The sequence below is a fragment of the Nicotiana tabacum genome, chromosome 17 (assembly GCF_000715075.1).
Source record: "Nicotiana tabacum cultivar K326 chromosome 17, ASM71507v2, whole genome shotgun sequence".
NCBI lineage: Eukaryota > Viridiplantae > Streptophyta > Magnoliopsida > Solanales > Solanaceae > Nicotiana > Nicotiana tabacum.
The window spans coordinates 26,465,925-26,487,938 of NC_134096.1; the positions used below are offsets into that span (position 1 = coordinate 26,465,925).

The following is a 22,014-nucleotide window of genomic DNA, read 5'->3' on the forward strand; positions in this document are numbered from 1 at the left end:
AGGGGGATTTCATGAGGTGTACGGGATTAGAATAATCCCCATAGGATGAATCACGTTGGGATGCTATGAAATATGGTTATGGAAGCATGGTATCGCCCCCAAGTGGATCAGTCTAATTGTTTCAGATGTTCTCCGATGAGACGTGAGCCCTAGTGGCACTGTTACATAAAAGGTTAAGTTATCAGTGGTAGATTATAGATCAATATTGAGGTGAATCAACAATGGATGGATAAAAGTTACAAAGTATGAGATGAGATTAGGCCATCAGTCTTAAGATGAACAGTAATGAAGAAGCGTTAAAGGACTTAGATTTATACATATAGGATAAGCAACAAGAGCAACTTGGAGTTTGGTAGCAGACCTCAACAACAATAAATCGAAGTAATAATTATGGTATAGTATGACCTACCTAGAAGCAGTAAAGTCATACGGATAGATAATCGGGTCTATGAAATAAGATATAGCAATTTTCGTAAGTTCAACAAACTACCGAGTTAAGAACTTCAATATACCTATAGATTCCCAGAGGGACATCTTGTCAAGCTCTGTATATGTTTACCAAGTGAGGCCTAGAGATTGGCTAAAAACTGGAGGGTAAAGGAGAGAAGAATCTCATAGGCACACTCACAAGGTCAGAGTCGTACAGGCTGCATGATAGAAGGTAGCAACAGTTACGAGATTGGAAAGATTCCGATCACAAGTCGTGGTGTGAGAAAGAGTCCTAAAGGTGGGAGTGCCTTGGCCTTTGGATTTATTCACAGAACAGTTGCCTAGATGGCAAGAAAAGTACTAAAGTATTCGCAAGAACCATAAGCTATGAAAATGATAAGTGCATCAGTCAACATTCGAGAATGAATGTTCCAAAGGGGGGAATGGTGTTACACCCCATGTTTTCGTACACGAAAATACGCCAAAAGTAAATTGATGGAAGTTCGAAAATGAGATGTTACATCCTGCATTTTCGTACGTTAAAGTTTCGTCGTAAGTTAATCGACGTAAGTTCGGAAATGAGATTATTTTGAGATTATAAGTATTATGCTATTTCAAACAAGTGATGAGTAAATTCGTGAAGGTGAGAGGGTAAGCAAATCGAAGAAAATGAATTTTGTCGAAGTTTGACATTTTGAGATAAAATATGGTCCAAGCTACCATATCCCGTATTTATGGACTAGTGCCATACAAGGTACCACATGACCATGATAGCAAGATGTATAAAGTGTGTTAAAAGTGAGTAGTATTATAAGTAATTTGAGATAATTCATAATTGTGTGAATAATTGGATTGTTATTGGTTAATGGGAGATTAATTAGTTAATTAAGGAATTAGTGATTAATAAATCAAGATTTTGGATAAAGCCTAAAAGGCCCCAACGTGGCAGCCCACCATTCCAAATTAGTGACTCTTAAGTCGCATTTCAAGGTGGAAAAAACATTGTTGCGTTAGTGGCTTAATCATCTTGCCAAGTGGGGTCCACCCCTATAATAAAAATGTCTCTAAATCACTTTAGGAGGTGGATATCTCTACAACATGAGGAAAGGAAGGCTTTAGCCAATTCATATGAGAATTCATGTGGTAATAACGTGATCCTCTTGAAACAAAATTCAAACGAGAATTCTTAGTATCTTAAGCAACGTGAGATTTTGCAATTATAAGGGAGTACGGTGCAATCTTTCTCAAGAATATCATATGGATTTTCCCTACTCCGATCTTGCCATCGCGTGGTTGTCGCAATTAATGTGTGTTAGAGGGATTGTCAAGAGAATCGGCCCAGGTATGTTAAGGCTATCCTTTTTTTTTGGCATGATACATACAATAGAAACGAAACGAGCAAATGCACAACTTCCATAAACGACTCGATTCATAGAAATGCTAGAGATGCTTATGTTCTTGATTCCCCATGTGTCCTATTGTTTTATCATCTATTCATGGGTCTCAGAAAATACGTAAGTTCGTGTATATATATATATGGTATATGGGAAAGGTTACGGCGTTATATACGCACCACCACCTGATCAGCTGGTATACGTTGATAATTTACCCATAGTGGCCGAGATGATACGATGGGATGCCCTTAGAGGCTTGATGATGTTATGAACGCATATACGTATGCATGATATGACATTTATACGCATATGCATGATATTATGAATATTAATGATTCACATAGTTATTCAGACTTACATGTCGAGTCTTTTACTTCATGTTTCTCTCATGTCTATTATTTACTGATTTTTATTCCTTATATACTTGGTACATTATTTGTACTGACGTCCCTTTTGCTTGGGGATGCTGTGTTTCATGCCCGTAGGTCCCGATAGACAGGTTGAGAGTCCTCCAAGTAGGTTATCATCTCAACGGAAGGTGTTGGTGCGCTTCATTTGCTCTAGAGTTTCTTATTTGGTCAGTATAATTAGGACATGTATTGATTGGTATAGCGGGGCCCAGTCCTGACCTTTATGATACTTATGTACTTTTAGAGGCTTGTAGACAAATGTCATGTATACAGATACTTGTATGGCTTTATCGGCCTATGTTTTGAGTTTACAAATGATCATGTTGGCCTTATAGGCCCGTATGTCACGTATGTAAGTTTCTATATCAGGTTGGGTCGTTCTATGTTTATTCTGGTTAGCGTTTATTCTACTTATCTCATGACAGCCTCTCTGACTCATTTACCTATGATAGTATGATACGAACGATACGTTATGTTGGTACTCGGTTGAGTAAGGTACGGGGTGCCCGTCGCGGCCCATCGGTTTGGGTCGTGACACTATCCTTAAGCTTTCTACAAAGGTTTCAAAAATGATTAACATCTCAGGTACGAAATCAATAAAGCGATATCATTAGAACAATCCCTATGATGTAAGTATCATTATACCATCTCTCTTTTTATTTGTAGTTTGAGTTTTTGAAGGTACTTCATGGTTAAGAAAATACCTACTTGCTGTATTTAAGATTTTTAAATATCAAGGAAGGTTGATAAATTCGTATCCTGACAGTTAGAACTCACGAGACGGTGATCGGAAGCCGTGAGTTTGATTTATTCCACTTGTAGTGGACTATTTTGTAGTCCACTCATGTTGGCCTCTTATGCTACTTATTTATGGAGTTTGGAAGGATAAAGGGCGTGGAGAAATGCCACATGTGGTAGGGTAGTGGGTTGGTAGCTCGTCGTTGCAATTTCAAGCTAATTGATAACTTGTTGATTGGGTGTTATCGGATATTTGGGTTTTTTGTTGTATTAAAGGTCCCGAATTGTAGTTAGGTTGTTTTTGAGTTGTGGATTCTATTATGTTGTTGTCTCGCCTATAGTAGGCTTGAGGAAGTAGTAAAATTAGGGGAAATGCTGCCCGTTTTATTACAGATTAAGTTACTTTCATTATATAGATGAGAGAGTCATTCGTAGCTTGACAATAGCTTCACTGTCATTGTTGTAGATTAAGGTGCAGTGAGCTGAGTTTAGCATTATTATTGGATAGATTTATATAAGGTATGTTAAGACTATCCCTTCTTTCCTTTTGGCATGATCCATATGATACAACGAAACAAGCAAACACGCAACTTTCACAAATGGCTATTTTATTAGAAGTACTAGGGTTGCCTATTTTCTTGATTTCCCATATGTCCTATTATTATATCGTCTGTTCATGGGCCTCAGAAAACAAATAAGTGATAAAGTTTATTTTGTGATATTAATCGAAGGCATATTGATCTTATGACATCCCAAGAGATCTTATTGACTTACTTCTTATACTTTGCATTCATTTATACATGTACATTGACCCATGACCAGATGGCGTTATATACACATATATTTGATGTATATGGGGTATGGGGAAAGGTTATGACATTATATACGCACCACCACCTGATCAGTTGGTATACGTTAATGATTTCTCCCATTGAGGCTGAGATGATATGCTGGGATGCCCTCAGAGGCTTGATGATGTTATGTACGCATATACCTATGCATGATATGACACTTATACGTATATGCATGACATTATAAATTTTTCATGATTCAAAGAGCTATTCAGTCTTATATGTTGAGTCCTTTACTCCATGTTTCTTTCATGTCTTTTATATACTGATTTTTATGCCTTACATACTCAGTACATTATTCGTACTGACGCCTTATTGCTTGGGGCCTGCATTTTATGCCCGTAGGTGTAGGTAGACTGGCTGACGGTCCCTCTTCTTAGGATCCTTGATTACCGAGAGTTGGTGTGCTCTATTTGATCTAGAGCTACTATTGGGTTTTTGGTACGATATTTTTGTGTACACATATGAGTGTACAATATTTTTGTGTACATATGATATTAGAGGTGGAGTCGTTTAATATATATATATTGTGAATTTTGTCGGGTTCCGAGACGTAGGCCTGGGGTTGAATTTTTGACTTTGGTTAAAGAACTTAGATTTATCGTATGTAATAGATTCCTATAACTTGTATTAATTGTATTAAGTTATTTGTGGCTAGATTCGAGGCATTTGGAGGCTGATTCGTGAGGCAAGGGCTTGTTGGTGTTTTCATTTGCATGGTTTGAGGTAAGTAACACTTCTAAACTTGGTACTAAGGGTATGAATCCCCGAATTTTGTGTTATATGGTTGGTGTTGGTCTGACACATATGCTAGGTGACAGACATGTGGCGTGAACTGTGGTAATTATGACCCGGTTGATTCCGTGGTACTGTGTAGTTATCAAATCTTGTTGCTATTCATGTAATCCCTACGTGTTAGAGTAATTGAGCTGCGATCCATATTAGAAATCATGTTTAGGCTATATGCTTATTCTGTTGGGATCCACTGAGGTCATTTCTGCTTTTGAGTTATTTGCTTAAATTGTGATTATGTACTCAGTCACATTCATCATTTGCATATCATATCTCAGCCTCAATTATCATTTAATATTACATCATGTTATTTTTGTTTGGGTTGATTGGCATGATTTGTGAGACCGAGAGACTGGAGAGATTGGTGACTGAGTTGGGGATTGAGGGCTGGCTTGTGAGTGATATTTATGGGATCGGGCTGCGCGCCGTAGCATGGTTTATTGACATATTTATGGGATCGGACTGCATGCCGCAGCATGCCATATTGGCTTATATTAGTTCTTGGGCATGATCCGCCCCTCCAGAGTCTGGCATACTAGCAGTGAGTGCAGGTACCATTGAGTGCTGAGTGCGAGTGCTGAGTGATTGAGAGTGTTGATCGATTGAGAGTGATGAGCGATTGAGAGTGCTGAGTGATTGAGTGTGATGAGTGATGGAGCGTGTTGAGTACCCTGAGAGTGTGAGTTCATGAGTTTATTATTGTGTTGCATTACATGTAACAACATATTTGACATGTTGATAGAGACGTAACATTCCTCATGCTGGCTATACTTGGTATATTTTATCAGTATCGAGCTTAAATTGTTGAACTTGAGTGCATGTCTACATTTCTGTACTGCGTACGAATTGATTATGGGATTTCTCTGAGTTATTACTGCCTTTTACTTGTTATATATGTATTGTTATTATCTGGATTTGGACTGTGCCTTTCAGAGCTCATCATTGCTTTTAGCCTAAGGTTAATCCTGTTATTTATTGAGTACATTGGGTCAGTTGTATTCATATTACACTCTGCTCTTCGTGTGAAGATCCAAGTACATCTGGACCCGGTGGTTGCTAGACTCGGAGTGGTATCTGCTAGGAGACTATTGAGGTAGCTGCTTTGACGCTCGCAGACTTCGACTCTCCTTTTTTTTCAGTTTTATTCTGTATTGTTCTATCTTTCAAACAGTTTTATTAGATATTTAGACTGTGTTGGCACTTAGTATCTCATGAACTTTGTGACACCCGGATTTTGGGGATATTGTAGTTGAGTCGCAATTGTTCTTATCGGTTATTTATGAGATTTTTCACAGTTAAACTTATTATATAATGCTTTTAATTTAAAATGCGTAGTTATTTTGTGATTGCTGGCTTGCCTAGTAATGTGATAGGTGCCATCACAACATATTGAGATTTGGGTCGTGCCATTAAGAAAGAAAAGTATATTAAGTGGAAGAAAAATGACAAAGAAATAATGAAGGTTGTTTGTATACATTCGGAGTGCGCATGGAAAATCATGGTATATAAAATCCAACTCCAAGATTTATGGGATGGTTTAAATCCTGCATCAAGAATGGTATTAAATAGTGCAGTGGGAGGCCCGCTTATAAAGAAAACTCCAGAAGATATTGTCACTATTCTAAATGACCTATCTGAAGATGCATATCAATGGCGTACTGACCAAGGTGAATGAAAAAGGTCAGCAATTGTGCACCAAGTTGAATCGTTGTTGCAATCCAGGCCCAGATAGCAACTATGGCTAGGACATCAAGAAATTGACACTGGCCCAGGTGCATAGTAAACGACAGGCAGGATGTGATATTTGCGGAATGGGACATCCAACACATGAGTATCAAACCTCTGTTGCGGAGGAAGAAATGAATGTTGTGGGAAGCTTGGACAGAGGCAACGACCAAAGTAGTAATAATTTCAACTCCTTGGGGCAAAGGCACCCCAAATTTTTGTGGAGTTCACCTGGTGGTAGTTTGAATGCATGACAACAGAATAATCTCAAACCCGAAGGACAAGGAGCTTCAGGCTTTCAAAATCAGCAAAGGCAGCAATACCATCCTGAACAGTCTAATCAGTCTAGCATGAAAGATCTAATGAAGGCCTTCATTATTAATACAAATGAGAGACTTGAAACTCACGGTACATCTATTCAGGAATAAGGCACAGCCATCCAGAACTTAGAAAGACAGGTGGGACAAATTGCTATTTTATTGTTTTCAAGCGGTCCAGGAACTCTTTTTGCTGATACCGAAATGAATCCAACAGAAACAATAAATGCAGTGTCGTTGAGGAGTAAGAAAGTATTTAAGGAACCCATTGCCAAACCAAAGAGAGATTTGATTCAAAGAAAAGTGGAGATTGTGAGGGACCAGAAAAATTATGAAAATTATGAAGGTGAAGTGAGGGTAGATCCAGAGGATGGTCTTAAGAAGGAGAGGAAGACAAGAGCTCTGAAAAAGAAGAAGAACAAATTCAATGAATGAGGAGGCTGAGGATAGCAAATATATGCATGCTCTACCTTTCCTTAGAAGCAAAGAAGAGAGAAGATGGACAAACAATATGGGCATTTTTTAGAAGTGCTCAAGCATGTGCATGTTAATCTACCTTTCAAAGAGGTACTCTCACAAATGCCAGCATATTCCAAGTTCTTGAAGGAGTTATTGTCCAACAAGAGTAAAGTGGAAGAGACTTTGGTTGTCAAGATCATAAAGAATTGTAGTGCGACTCTGCAAAATAAGCTCCCTCGAAAGAGTGAACATCTAGGGAGTTTTACTATACCTTGCTCTCTAGGAAGTACCAACTTTGAAAATCTTTGTGTGATTCAGGTACTTCTATTAATATTATTCCCTTGTCTATTTTCAGGAAACTTGAGAAAGAAATTGGAGCAACTAGATCTATACATGTGTTTTTGCAGCTGGCGGATCAGTCCACAATAATACTCGAAGGAATAGTGGAAGATGTGCAAGTTCGGATGGACAAATTTGTGTTCCTTGTGGACTTCATCGTGGTGAACATGGAAAAGAATAAGAAGTTCCCTCTGATTCTAGGGAGACCCTTCTTGGAAACTGGCATATCTATACTAGATGTTCAGGAAATGCAGCTGTAAAGACCCGACTAGTCGTTTTGAGCATTTGCATTCCGTTCAGCTATTTGAAGTCTTGAGTAGCTTTGTATGATGTATTATGACTTGTGTGAATTTTTGGTTTTGGTTTTCATGTGATTCAGAATTGATTTAGAAGAATGAATTTCATGTTTAAAGTTTTAAGTTGGAAGAGTTGACCAAGTTTAACTTTTTAGTATTTGACCCCGAATCAGAGTTTTGATGGTTTCGTTAGGTCCAGATGGTGATTTTGGACTTGGGTGTATGCTCGGATTTGCATTTGGATATTTTCAAAAGGTTTCGGCACTAATTGGCGAAAGTTGCCAATTTGAAGGGTTGAAATGTTCATAAGTTTGACTGAGAGTTGACTTTGATGATATCGAGTCCTGATTATGTTTCCGGGAATTGGAATAGCTTCGATGCTAGAAATGGCTGAACACTAAAAAATAGGTGGAAAACCAGCTTAAGCGGGTTGTACTTTATATCATCTAGGACTTGTGTGCAAAATTTGAGTTCATTCCGAATTGATTTAATAGTTTCGGCATGAGTTTTAGAAGTTGAAAGTTCAAAAGTTCAAAGTTCGATTCGTGGTGTGATTTGTGATTTTAATGTTGTTATGCGTGATTTGAGGCCTCGAGTAGGTCTGTGTTATATTTTGGGACTTGTTGGTATGTTCGAACGGGGTCCCGAGGGGCTCGGGTGAGTTTCAAATGTGGTTAAGATCATTTTTGTCTCATGTTGCATTGCTAAAGAAGTGTTGGTTCTGGTGTTGAGCAGCTGCGATTGGTTTTGCATAGGTGCGATGGTCGCAGAAGTGGTAAGGTGGTCGTACCTGCGAAAAGGGGCTGGGTTTGGAGTCTTCACAGATGCGGAAATTGGGGCACATTTGCGGCTTCAACGAAGTGATGGTCTTGGACGCAGAAGCGAGCTGGAGCGCAGAAGTGTGTTTGGCTTCGCACTTGCGGTTGCGTAGAAGCGGAAGGAGATCCGCAAGTGCGAAGGGTCGGCTTGTTAGTTGTTTCTGTAGAAGCGATGCCGCAAAAGAGGCAGGGATGTCGCAGATGTGACAATGCCTGGGCAGAAGCTATATATCGAGGGCTTGGCTATTTTATTCACATTTTGAGTTGCGGACCTCGGATTTGGACGATTTTGGAGCTGATTTTCACCACATGGATTGGGGTAAGTATTTTCTACTTGGTTTTGATTATATTTCATGAATCTATCTTTGTTTTTGGAATTTGGATTATGAATTTGTAAGAGAAATTTGGAGGGTTTTCTCTGAAATTTCATAAAGTAAATTTTTGAGTTTTGAACATCGATTAGGAGTCGGATTTGAGTGAAACTAGTATGGTTGGACTCGTTATCAATTGGGTGTGCTTCCTTTTGCATTATTTGATATTCTTGAGTTGCTTTTGGCTAGTTTTTAGCCGTTCGGAGGTCGGTACACACGAGATAGTGTTTCTATAGTATTGTTTGGCTTGCTCGGTATTCGATTTGGCTTGTTCGAGGTAAATAACACTTCTAAACTTGGTGCTGAGGGTATGAACCCCTGAATATACGTGTTATGTGTTTGGTGCTGAGGTGATATGCGTGTGGGCATGCACCATGTAAATTATGACTCGGTTGATTCTGTGGTACTATGTAGTGACCTAATCTTGTTTCTATCCATGAAATTTCTACATGCTAGAGTAATTAAGTTGTGACCTATGTTAGACACCATGTTTAGGTTATATACGTGTCCTGTTGGGACCCACTAAGGTCGTTGATGGTAGACTTGTAACCTATGTTTTAGTCGTGGTATTGCACTCTAATTACTGCATTTTACGTGTGTTTGAGCTTAAATGATAGTGAATTACACTTATTATGTGTTTTATGCCTTGTAGGAAATGATTCCAAGCTATTAAAGTAACTTGGAGCTAAATCGAACAAGTTGGAGCTTTGAAGTATGAGTAGAAGCCCAAGAAATTAAGCCGGGATCCCGTTCGGGGGTCGAGGATCAAGTCCGAATGTCAAAAAGTAAACAAAACTATTTACTCTGAGAAAACCTCACAGTCGCGCCGCATGGGGCGCCGCAAGGCGTGACGCGGCTATGTAATTGTTGCTGCCTGACAAAGTCTCACCTATCTGAACTTCCTCACAAGCGTGCCGCATGGCGCGACAACCATGTACAAGTTTGTCAGAGTAGTCTCCTGTTTCGGCTAGGAAAGGGTAGTTTTGTCCGGGCTTGTTTCTACATGGTATAAGTACACCAAAAATATAATTTTTAGAGGACTTTTGACCTACGAAAGATTGGAGAACCAACCAAAGCAAGAAGACTCAAAAATTCATCAAGATTTCAACCAATAATCGATGCAATATAGGAGTTTGTATCGAATCATTAACATTGATATTTTCTTTGTTCTTAAATCTTATTGAGATGACTTTGTCCATTACTATGGAGTAATGTTCATTAGGGTGTTGATAGATACGGTGTTTTGATAACTTGATTAGGGATTCAATTCTTGATAATTGTTGAAATTAATTGATAGAGTTTTAATTCGTATTGTGGAGTTATTTATTATTTTCCTTAATCAAAAGAGGAGTTTGATATTAAATTTCTTTACATCTTATGCTCTAGTTTAAATTCATGATTCAAATAGGTAATCTAAAGAGGCTCTTGAATTATTAATCGAACTAGAAAATAGGGAATTATTCGTGATAAGTTACCCCTTAGATCATACCCATCATTTTATTGTTGCAATTGTTTATCGTGCTTCAATTGGATTAATTACTGAAGTTAATGTTTAATTGAAAGAGGAACATTAACATCAAGTGTAATATGATTATATGTTGAATTCGTGAGAATCAACAACATTATAGAGTGAAATAACTCAAGAATTGGATCCCGGGTCAATTATCTTGCACATATCTAGTCAATTACCCTTATTTCTCTCATTGATATTTCTTTGTTGCTCATCCGCTGTCTTTTGTGATCAATTGTTAATTGCTTAAATTTTAGTAGTTAATCGTAGTAATAGTCATCAAATCAAGTGTTAATTTTCTTATATAGTAATCAACTAGAGATTATATGAACGCTGTTTAAATACAATCCATATGGAGACGATAATTAAACTATACTATCTTTGACTAGCGAGCAATAATTTTGTGTTGTGTTTTGCGCTCATCAAATTTTTGCGCCGTTGTCGGGGATTGGCAATCAATAGTGTTTAAAATAGTTTTTAGGACTAATTCAGGAACCAATTTTTTTTACTTTAGTGTATTCACGTTTTTCGCACTTGTGTGCAGGATACATGTTTGATTTCTCTGGTGTATGACTTGATCTTCTTCAAAGGAAGTGATACCCTACGAACTAGAGTTGGAGAAATACCTGCAACAACTGAGTAAAGAAAGAGAATTAACAGAAAATTTCTTGGGTCATACTTCGACTCAAGATAACATGGCAAACAAAGAGAATGATGGAGTAGACTTAGGTGCAAGAGAGGCATCACAACAAGAAGCTGCACGGATAGTAGTTGAAGCAGCCCAAAGAATTGCTGAGGAGACTGTCGAAGATAATGGGGGTCAAAGATTCAATCTAAACCGACCCTTGGTTGAAGACCAGTTCGAGAATGCAACACCCAGGCCTGGAAGATCATTGGGTAACTATGCCAGACTAGTCTACAACCAAGGACTGTCAAGTGTCAGACCTCCACCCATAGCAGCAAACAACTTCGAGTTGAAGCAAGGCTTGCTTCAAACCATCCAAAACAGCTACATCTTCAGAGAGAAGGTGAATGAAGATCCAAACACTCATTTGATGGACTTTGAAGAAATCATGAACACCTTTTAGTACAATGGAGTATCAAAAGATGTGATATCTTGAAGGAATTCCCCTTTTTATTGAAAGATGACACTAAGCACTGTCTTCGTAGCTTGCCCACAGGATCGATAAGGACATGGGAACAGATGACCAAAACATTTCTTGACAAGTACTTCTCAGCTGCAAAAACAGGGAAATTCAGAAGGGAAATCCATAATTTTTGCGAGAAGGAGACAGAAACGATTTTCAAAGCTTGGGAAAGATTCAAGGAGATAGTCAGAAAGTGTCAGCATAATGGAATTGATTTATGGATGCAACTCGAGGATTTTTGGGATGGACTGACACTGTCATCGCGATGAACTCTGAATACTACATGTGGAGGTCCACTAATGAAGAAAACTATGGAAGAGATTGTTTTAATCCTTGATGAATTATTTAAGGATGCTAACCAGTGGCCTGCTGAGAGTAATGACAGAAGAAAATCAGTTGGGATTCACCAGGTGGACTCTAACACATCCATGCAAGCCTAGATAGACACAATGGCCAAGGAGATAAGAAAAGTGGCATTAGCTAAGGTACAAAGTGAGTCGCAAGCAGCATGTGACTTCTGTAGAATGGGACACCCAACACATGAATGTCAAGCTTCGGCTGAGGAAGTCAACGCTGTGGGGAACTATAATATAGGAAACTACCATGGTGGGAACAACTATAATGTTATGGGTCAAAGACATCCAGGTTTTTCGTGAAGTTCACCTAGTGGGAGTTTGAACTCATGGAGCAAAATAATCCAAGACCCCAGGGTCAAGGACCACCAGATTTTCAGAGCTAGCAAAGGAAGCAATACTTGCCAAAATAGTCAAATCAGTCTAGTATGGAAGATCTTATGAAAGCATCCATCAACAAAACAGATGAAAAATCCAAGACTCGGGGCACGACTATCCGGAATCTAGAAAGGCAAATAGGACAAATTGCAAATTTGTTATCTGAGAGGGCTCCTGGGACTCTACCCTCTGACGTTGAAAATAACCCAAAGGAAACAATCAAAGTTGTATCTCTGAGAAGTGGAAAAACATTGGTTGACCTAGTGGTGAAAGCTAGACCCAAGGTGGTGAACGAGCAGACTGAGACACCGAAAGAGAAAAAGAGTGAAGAGCAAAAAGGCCACAGTAGTGGGGTACAAAAGGAGATTGAATAAAGTAGACATATAAAAGATCTACCATTTTCTCAAAAGATGAAGCGGGAAAAACTTGACAAATATTTTGGGCGATTCTTGGAGATGCTTAAGTAACTTTATGTGAACATTCGCTTCATAGAGGTACTCACTCATATGCCTGCTTATGCAAAGTTCGTGAAGGAAATCCTATCTAGCAAGAGAAAATTGGAGGAGACAACAATGGTCAAGCTGAATGTTGCAAAACAAAATTCCCCAAAAGCGCGGGGACCCAAGAAGCTTCACCATACCATGTTCATTGGGGAGCGAGAAATTCAACAAGGCCCTCAGTGATTCTGGTGTGTCTATAAATCTAATGCCTCTATCTTTATTCATGAATCTGGAAGGTGAGTTTGGAGTAATCAAATTAATACCAGTGTCCCTACAACTGGCTGTCCAGACCACTTTTTTACCTGAGGGAATCATTGAGGATATTCTAGTTCGGGTGGACAAGTTTGTGTTCCCCGTAAACTTTATTGTGGTGGATATGAAGGTGAACAAGGAGGTGCCTCTAATTCTAGGGAGGCCATTCTTATGTACAGGCAGATCTATCTTTGATATCTATGAAAGGCAGCTTATGCTCAGAGTGGGAAACGAAAAAGTGGTGTTGCAGATGAAGAGGATGATGAAATACCCAAGTGATGAGGCATTCGCCTACTCGTGTTTCAAGCTAGATGTTGTTGGGGAATTGGATAAAAAATACAAGTTTGACAAGCTTGTGGGAGATACTCTACAGAGTCGTATTACTCAGTCTAGCACAGTGAAGGATGAAGATCCTGAAATAAAGAAAGAGGCTGAAGCTCTTGAATTTGAGGATCAAGTGGTTGATAAGGTGGAACTAAAAGAGGAGGATTCTAAGCCTAGTGTGGAATTGAAAGTCCTCCCTACTCACTTGAAATATGCTTTTCTTGAAACTAATAATTTTCCTGTGATTATTCCTGTTTACTTGACATGTACACAGGAGCAAAATCTGGTGGAGCTGTTGTAAAAGTACAAAAATGCCATTGGATGGAGTATAGCTGATATTCAAGGAATCAGTCCAACCATTTGCATGCACAAAATTCTGTTGGAAAAAAATAGCAAACCAGTGGTGCAGCCCCAACGCAAGTTGAACAAAAATTTGGAAGAGGTAGTGCATAACGAGATCATCAAATTGCTAGATGCGGGAGTGATATTCCCCATCTATAATAGCCAGTGGATTAGTCTAGTGCAAGTTGTAGCTAAGAAGGGGGGCATGACAATGGTGAAGAATGAAGACAATTAATTGATCCCCACAAGAACAATCACTAGGTGGAGAATGTGCATTGATTATAGAAGGCTGAATGATGCAACAACGACCACTTACCACTTCCATTTATTGATCAAATGCTCGAGTAAGTGGCTGGACATGGATGCTATTGATTCTTGGATGGGTACTCAGGCTACAATCAGATACCCATTGCCCCACAACATGTTGAGAAGACCATATTCACTTGCCCGTCAGGTATTGTTGCTTACAGAAGGATGACATTTGGGTTGTGTAATGCACCTGCCACTTTTTAGAGGTGCGTGATGTCTATATTCTCCAATTTAAATGGGAAGTGTCTAGAGGTATTCATGGATGATTTCACCTTCTTTGGTGTTGACTTTGAGGATTGCTTGAATAATTTGGAGCTTGTGCTTGAACGTTGTGAAGCCACCCACTTGGTTCTTAACTGGGAGAAGTGCCACTTCATGGTGAAAGAGGGAATTATCATGGGCCACAAAGTGACTGCACACGGTATTGATGTTGATAGAGCTAAGGTTGATGTAATTGCTAGGCTCCCTCCACTGACTTCTGTGAAGAGCGTAACGAGTTTCCTGGGATATGCTGGGTTCTATAGGAGGTTCATCAAAAAAAAATCCAGCATTACCAAACCGTTGATGTAAGGCCCCGTAAAAATTTTGTTAAGGGATTTAAGATTTGTGATGCCGAGGTGGGGTGATGTGTACGGATGTAGAAGTTAATGTTAAGAGCGTAACGCAATTTTTCGTATTTTGAAACCCATATCACATTCAGGGTGCCAGAATCTTCTCATTTTTAGTTAAACCAATTTTTTCCACACTCAAGTGGGAGACTAGAGTCACATACTTGGCTATTTCTCCTTGAGGCTTACTATTGCCAAACAAGGCACATATGGAGTGAAACAATTGTTATTGTCCCCTTCATAACTAATATTCTTCCAAGTATAACTGATGTTATTGTCTTTATCCTCCCGATCATGCCTCCCATATGTCACATGTCTAAAATGGCTCACTTATTTTGCATCTCGGGATCATGTACATGGTTCCCACATTATCAATATGTACTAGTTAACTCTATATCCCATTTGTCGAATCGATGATGTCATCATAATGATTAATCATGTTAGCGCTATTGGTAGTGACCATCACATCCCTTAGGATATAACTTCCTGTAATGCCCTACTCAGCACATTGATGAATTCCTGAACAATTACAGCTCAATCTCAAACCCCGTTATTCCTCATTGTATTAAATCTACCGATAGTAGTAGGTTCAGCATGTCAGAGAAAAAGAATCATTCCATGATCGAACATATTGGGTAGGAACTCTATAGTCATATTCATTCTAGCACATCATAGAATAATGGTTGAAGGTCACCAAGGGTTTAGTTTGGGTGTCCGACATAGAGATTTAGAGTTGAAGAAAGTGAACATGTTATTCTCAAGATTTTCTTCATGAAGATATTATATGAATTGTTAATAAAGGTAAAGTAGGTGTGGTGCACATTGGGCCTTATGGAATATTGAAAGAAATAGGCCAAGATATGAGTATTATGTTTCCCTTTCGTGGTCCTCTATGCACCTGGTGTTTCATGTGTCTACGTCAAGGAAGGTAGTTGGAAGTCCTTTGTCTATCATTATAGCGGGAGCTATTGAAGGTAAAGTTAATGGATAGTTGGCTTGCGAGAGGTCCCTAATTTCCATCCTTGCTAGATAAGTCCAGAAGTTGAGATTGCCTCCGCCAGGTGCTATGGTTGAGTCTGTGAGTCGAGGACATGACCTCGAAGGCTGAAAGTGTTCTGGAAAGGAAATATTCTCACTTGTTTGTAGAGCCAAATGGTTGTGGTTCAAAAGGTGCTTTCTATGTGTTATGATTTAAATGTGTATTGTTCATGTCATGATACCACTTTTGTTAATGTAATGCCCCCAATGTTGAGGTCAGTGTTATTAATATATATTGTGATATTTTGTTGAGTTGCGGATGTGTTGTTAGGAGTTGTTTTGGTGGTTCTATTGCAGGTGGATAGTCCCAATTACAGAGGGAGACTCTGCCAAATTTTTTGAAAAAATTGGGAGTTAGTCAAATTGGGGGCTTATGATGTGTGCAAGGAGAAATGAATTATGTTGAGTGTTCTGGGCGAATTCTACTCCTCATTCGAGGACGAATCATCCTAAGTAGGGGAGGATGTAAGGCCCCGTAAAAATTTTGCTAAGGGATTCAAGTTTTGTGGTGTCGAGGTGGGGTGATGTGTATGGACTTTTTGGGTTGAGGAATGCATCGAGGTATTGGTGGAAATGTTTTGCTGAAGGGCAAGTTATGTGCTCAGATTCACGATTGCAGATCCATTTTGTGAGCCGCATACCCGTTGGAGTGTTGAGCAGAAAAATGATTGAATTTTGAAGGTCATTTTGCGATCCATTCTGCGATCGCATATCCATTTCGCGGTCCGCATTTTCCATCACAGATTTGGCATGAAGAATTTTGTTGGATGATTCTGCGGTCCATTCAGCAGCTGCATAAGTGGTTTGCAGACCGCAGACTGGTCCAGACCAACCCAGTTCTTGGCATCATTTTTGCAGCCCATTTTGCGTGCCGCATATCTATTATGCGGTCCATTCTGGGACCGCAGACCTGAGTTCGGAGGGTCCATTTTTTTATTTTTATAACCCGACCCCATTTTGATAAATAGCCTTTGGGGCTCATTTTGAAACGAATGTCTGGCAAATTTAGAGAGAGAAGTGGATGGCCTAGCATTCTAATCACCCATTCTTGCACCAATCTTCAAGAATCAAGGAAGCCACTAACTAAACCACCATTTATCCGGGTAAGTTCCTGTTTTATACCACCGATGCAAGTTATTTTAGGGTCTAAGTATATTTTGGGATTGGAAATAGGCCATGCATGTGGCAATAGCTTGTAGTATGTGGGGTTAATGAACTATTTTGGGTAGTTTCTTATTGAAATCGATTGAGGGAGGAAGGGATTACCATATTGCATACTAGGTGTTTGACAAAATTCCTAAGAGAGTTCCACCATGGGAATCCTCCTAATTATTAACCGCTTTCGCTATCTTCTTATATATTGTTATTGCTAGAAGTGTTTGGGCATTGTAGTAACTTAAGTAAAGCTCAGGCAAGGTATGTTGGCTAAGCTTCTATCTTGGAATCGAATTCCATGATGTTCCCATGAGTTTCAAGTATGGTTGGCCCAAGTTTCTAATTCCCATGTTCCGAGTTATCCCATACAAAGGTTACTATTCCAAATAAACTTTTGTTGAAAGATATGTACTAGAAATGTGTACCGAATGCTCCTATCGTATTGCGCTCTCCTTCGGGAATGTATTCAAATGTGACCAATGTGTCAGAATATTATGATTTTAATCATGTTTTTAATTGCAAGTGTTTATGCCCAATAGTGAAAGAAAACTCAATGCGCCTAAGACCCCTATTGTTCATATTCATGCTTAAGGCCTTGATCCTAAATGCTCTTACTGTTGATGACCTATAAATTGGTTTGAAAGTGAAAGAACTAAAGTGAGATATAAAACGTGGCCATGGTTGTTATAGCTAGTGCATTTGATTTGAAGTCGTGTTTAAACCGTAAATCACCATACCCTAATTTATAAATATTTCCAATGTGATTCGAGTTCTTACGTACTCAAGAGTTGAAATTGTGTAGTGCCCTTTTGTGAAGAACTATTTTAAAAAGATACAGTGTATTACTCGCATATGATTTTTTTTACTTGTGTTGTGATTACAAGTCATTGTGCTCCATACTTTGAAAAGGGATCTAATGTGTTTAAAGCCTTCATTACTAATGAACTTAAAGTTGTGATTTTCGATATATTCTATATGTTGATGATCCTTGATAGTAAAGAAATGAAAGCGGGAAATGTGAAATATGACCACCGTGCCATGAAAGAAGAATCATAAGTATGGCCAAGAGGGCCAATGAAATAATAATGATGTTGTGAATGTGTGAAGTTACTAACGAGGCTATAAATAGTGTGAAAGGTAATGACGTGAATAGAAAATATATCTGTACTTTTGTTTCCCTTCTGTGCAAAACAAAAATATTTTTGGGAGTATCATTAGAAAACTGATGAATGATGGTCATAAGGCCCACACCCAAAACTACACGTGCTGGTGTAGGGGTGTATTGTGATTATTCCCCTTATTTGGGATGAGATTGAAATATTGATGTGATTTTGATTATTCTCCTTAATTAGGATGATATTGATATAAGCGGTGAATTGGAAAGTCAACCCACACGGCATATGTGGGAAGGCGGCCTAGCCGATCGGGTGGAGATCGGACGCCATGTTGCGCACATGGTAGTACTACTCTTACTAACACCTTTTTTTGTATCACATGTCAAACCACATTGTCCATGGGGGGATGGCCTAGGCGATTGGGCGTGATCGGACTCCATGCCAAAAACACGATGGTATATCGATGCTAATGATCTCCCAACCAAAAATGTATATTATTTTCGTATTTTTGAAAATTGTTATGTTTTAACTTGGCATTTAGATATCATTGATTGTTACTTGTTGCTTCCATGGTGTTTCCTCTTATGATATTGGCATTCTATTTCGAAAGAGGACATTTAGCTTTACATACTAGTACTATTCCACATGTTAGTCCCTTTTGCCGAGGGAGCTGCATCTTCAATGGATGCAGGTGGTTCATCAGCGGGCAGTTTTGGTCCTCGTTAGCAGTCACTCTCTATTAAGAAGGTTTTGGTGAGCCCTACTCTATTCCGGGCCTTGTGTCATTTGACGTTGTATTTGAGCTTTGAGGTATAGCTGGGGTCTTGTTGCTAACACTAACATTCTTCTCTTCTGTGTACTTAGAGGCTCTGTAGACAGGTTGTGGGTGGTGTTTGATGTTGGGTAATGAACTAGAAGTGTTGGTATATGGAAAACATATTTTTCATCATATCTATAAACTTGTAATATTTTGGAAGTCATAAATGAATCTATTTTGATTACTGGGAAAAGAATGGGGAACACTTGACTCTTCTCATGTCTATATCTTGTATTGATTCTTATATTGTTAATACGCAAGGTTGGGTAGAAGGCATCAAGTAGGCTTTCTTAACCGGGGTATCTCGGTTGAGCGCCGGTCATGCTCCGCGAGGTCGGGGCGTGACAGTTGACTGCATTGCTAGCGAAGGATGTCAAGTTTGTTTTCACTGTGGAGTGCTTAAGAGCATTCAAATTGATAAAGGAAAAGGTTGTGAGTGCTCCTATTATGGTGATACCTGATTGGAGCCATCCATTTGAGATAATGTGTGATGCTAGTGATGTAGCTCTGGGGGCAGTTCCGGGGCAAAGAAAAGATAAGATGTTTAGGCACATCTACTATGAAAGTAGGACGTTGAATGATGCTCAAGTCAACTATGCCACTACTCAGAAAGAGTTCTTTACTGTGGTATTTGCTTTTTAAAAGTTTAGATCATATCTGGTGGGGAGTAAAGTGATTGTACACACTGATCACTCAGCCTTGAAATACATGTTGAGTAAGAAGGAGTCCAAGCCGCGTCTGATGCGGTGGGTGTTGTTGGTCCAAGAGTTTGACTTGGAGATCAAATATAGGATAGGAAGGACACAGAAAATGAAATCGCAGATCATCTATCTCGACTTAAGAGACCTCCGGTTAGAACAGTTGAAATAAGGGAAGAGTTCTCTGATGAGCATATTTTCTCCATTGTTGCGGTCTCCGAAAGGCCGCCTTGGTATGCTGATGTAACCAACTTTTTGGCTAGTGGATGGTTGCCCGGTGACCTCTCTCGTGATCAAAGAAGGAATCTTCAAGGTGAGGTAAAAAGTTATTTTTGGAATGACCCTTTCTTGTTTAATCTGTGTGCAGATGGTGTGATTCGAAGGTGTGTGCCTGAAGGAGAGATGACAAGCGTTCTTTCTTATTGCCATGATGGAGAAGCTAGAGGACAATATGGTGGAAATCGCACTACAACAAAGGTCATGGAAGTCGATTTCTATTGGCCTACTTTGTACAAAGACGCACGGGTGTATGTAGCTGCATGTGACAAGTGTCAAAGGGCAGGTAACATTAGCAAGAGGTATGAGATGCCACTAAACTCCATTTTGGTATGTGAAATTTTTGACGTTTGGGGCATTGACTTCATGGGCCCGTTACTATCGTCTCATTCTTATGAGTATATCCTAGTAGCCGTTGACTATGTCTCTAAATGGGTCAAAGCAATCCATACTGGGACCAATGTTGCTCGGGTGGTGTGTGAGTTCTTACGGAAGAACATCTTTACCCGCTTTGGGACACCTCGAGTGATTATCAGTGAAAATAGGTCGCACTTTGTGAGCAAGCAGTTCGCTGCATTGTTGTCTAAGTATGGGGTCACACACGAAATAGGAACCCCGTACTATGCCCAAACTAGTGGGCAAGTTGAAGTGGCTAACCGTGAACTTAAACGAATTCTTGAAAATATGGTTAGTGCTTCTCGTAAGGATTGGTCTATAAAGTTGGATGAAGCTCTATGGGCGTACAGAACTGCGTTCAAAACAACTATAGGAACTTCACCGTTCAAATTAGTGTATGGAAAATCGTGTCATCTACCTGTTGAGATAGAACATAAAGCTTATTGGGCAATTAAGATGCTTAATCTTGATCTTAGTCTTGCAGGTGAACACAGGTTGGTGCAAATGAACGAATATGAAAATGCGCGAATCTTCAAGGAAAAGAAAAAAAGGTGGCATGATCATCTGATTAAGCCAAAGGAGTTTCATGAAGGGGACAGAGTCTTACTATACAATAGTAGACTTAGGTTGTTCCCTGTAAAATTCAAGTCAAGATGGACATGTCTGTATGTGGTTAAACACGTCTCACCATATGGCGCCATTGAAATACAACATGAATAAGGGAATGAAAGCTTTAAGGTGAATGGGCACAGGTTGAAACAGTACCTTGTTGTAGGATTTGACAAGCAATCTTCTAGCATCGTGATCAAATGAGCCTAAGTGACGGAGTCAAGCTGACGACTATAACTCAGAACTGCTTCTATCCCTTTTTTCTTGCTTTTGTAGAATAGTTTAGATAATTGTAGATTAAGATTATTAGAGTTTAGGAGTTTTGGTACTTGTTTGGACATGTATAAGCATGAATTGAACACAAAATAAGTACATAATAGAGTCAAGGTGCAACCTGTGGGCTAAAAAGCAAAAATCGTCGGAACTCTGAGAAAAGTGGCCTAACGCGCCGCATGGGGTGCCGCGCTAGGACAAAGGTCGAGTCTGACAGAAGAAACAGATCTCTGAACTTCTCCACTACTGCACCGCGTGGACCACCGCACCCCGCGACACGACTGTACAATTTTTGTCGGCTAGATTGTTTTAAAAACAAATCTGAAAAAAATAAAAATAAAAACGAAATGAACAGACCCCCCCCCCCATTCCCTAAAACATACCCGTTTTCCCCCCTTCTTCCATATCTCTCATTCTCTCTCACAAATTTCTCCTCTCTAACTCTCCCCCAAATCCCCCATTGTTCTTCTTCTTCAAATTTCTTCCACTCACGTTCATCACTGATCAAGGTAAGTTCCTCCTCTCATCTCTTATCTTCTTTTAGTATTTAATTGTAGTATTTAGTTAGTTTTAATTTAGTTTAACCTAACCCTGGGTAGTTTATTTTTGCTCATCTTTTAGCTATTTGTTTAACTTGGCCGAAATTGTACTAGCTTTTGTAGGGATTTTCATTATTCTTATGCTTGTGGTGGATTTTTAGTATGTTTTGGTGGTTTTGGAATAATTTTATGGTGAAGTATGGTGGTGGTGCTTATATGGCCGAAAATTGGAGGAAAGTTTGTGCAAATTTGGAGCACTTTGTGCCATTGTTATATTATGGTGGTGTTGTGGTTGTTGTTGGGTGGTTGATGGTATGTTTGTGTAGTGATATTAGATTATTTGAAGTTGAAATTATGAGTTAAATTTGGTGACCATGTGTTTGATAAAATATCTCAGTGACATAGAAGGTGACATTGTTGCTTAATTGGATGATA

At 39.2% G+C, this 22,014-nt stretch overlaps 2 protein-coding genes and 1 non-coding gene across 3 annotated transcripts; 2 read left to right on the forward strand and 1 right to left on the reverse strand.

Annotated features, from left to right (window-relative positions):
• Positions 1 to 7,235: 7,235 nt before the first annotated feature.
• On the forward strand, positions 7,236 to 7,714 carry LOC142171743 (uncharacterized). Its single transcript, XM_075235439.1, has 2 exons — positions 7,236 to 7,433; positions 7,523 to 7,714. The coding sequence occupies exons 1-2, from the start codon at positions 7,236 to 7,238 to the stop codon at positions 7,712 to 7,714; spliced, it is 390 nt and encodes a 129-aa protein (XP_075091540.1).
• A 3,987-nt stretch (positions 7,715 to 11,701) lies between these two features.
• LOC142172271 (small nucleolar RNA R71) lies at positions 11,702 to 11,808 on the reverse strand. The gene has a single exon (XR_012701645.1). It is a non-coding gene; the product is annotated as a small nucleolar RNA R71 (small nucleolar RNA).
• A 1,105-nt stretch (positions 11,809 to 12,913) lies between these two features.
• On the forward strand, positions 12,914 to 13,705 carry LOC142171744 (uncharacterized). Its single transcript, XM_075235440.1, has one exon. It carries the CDS (start codon positions 12,914 to 12,916, stop codon positions 13,703 to 13,705), a length of 792 nt encoding a protein of 263 aa, XP_075091541.1.
• The last annotated feature ends 8,309 nt before the right edge of the window (positions 13,706 to 22,014 follow it).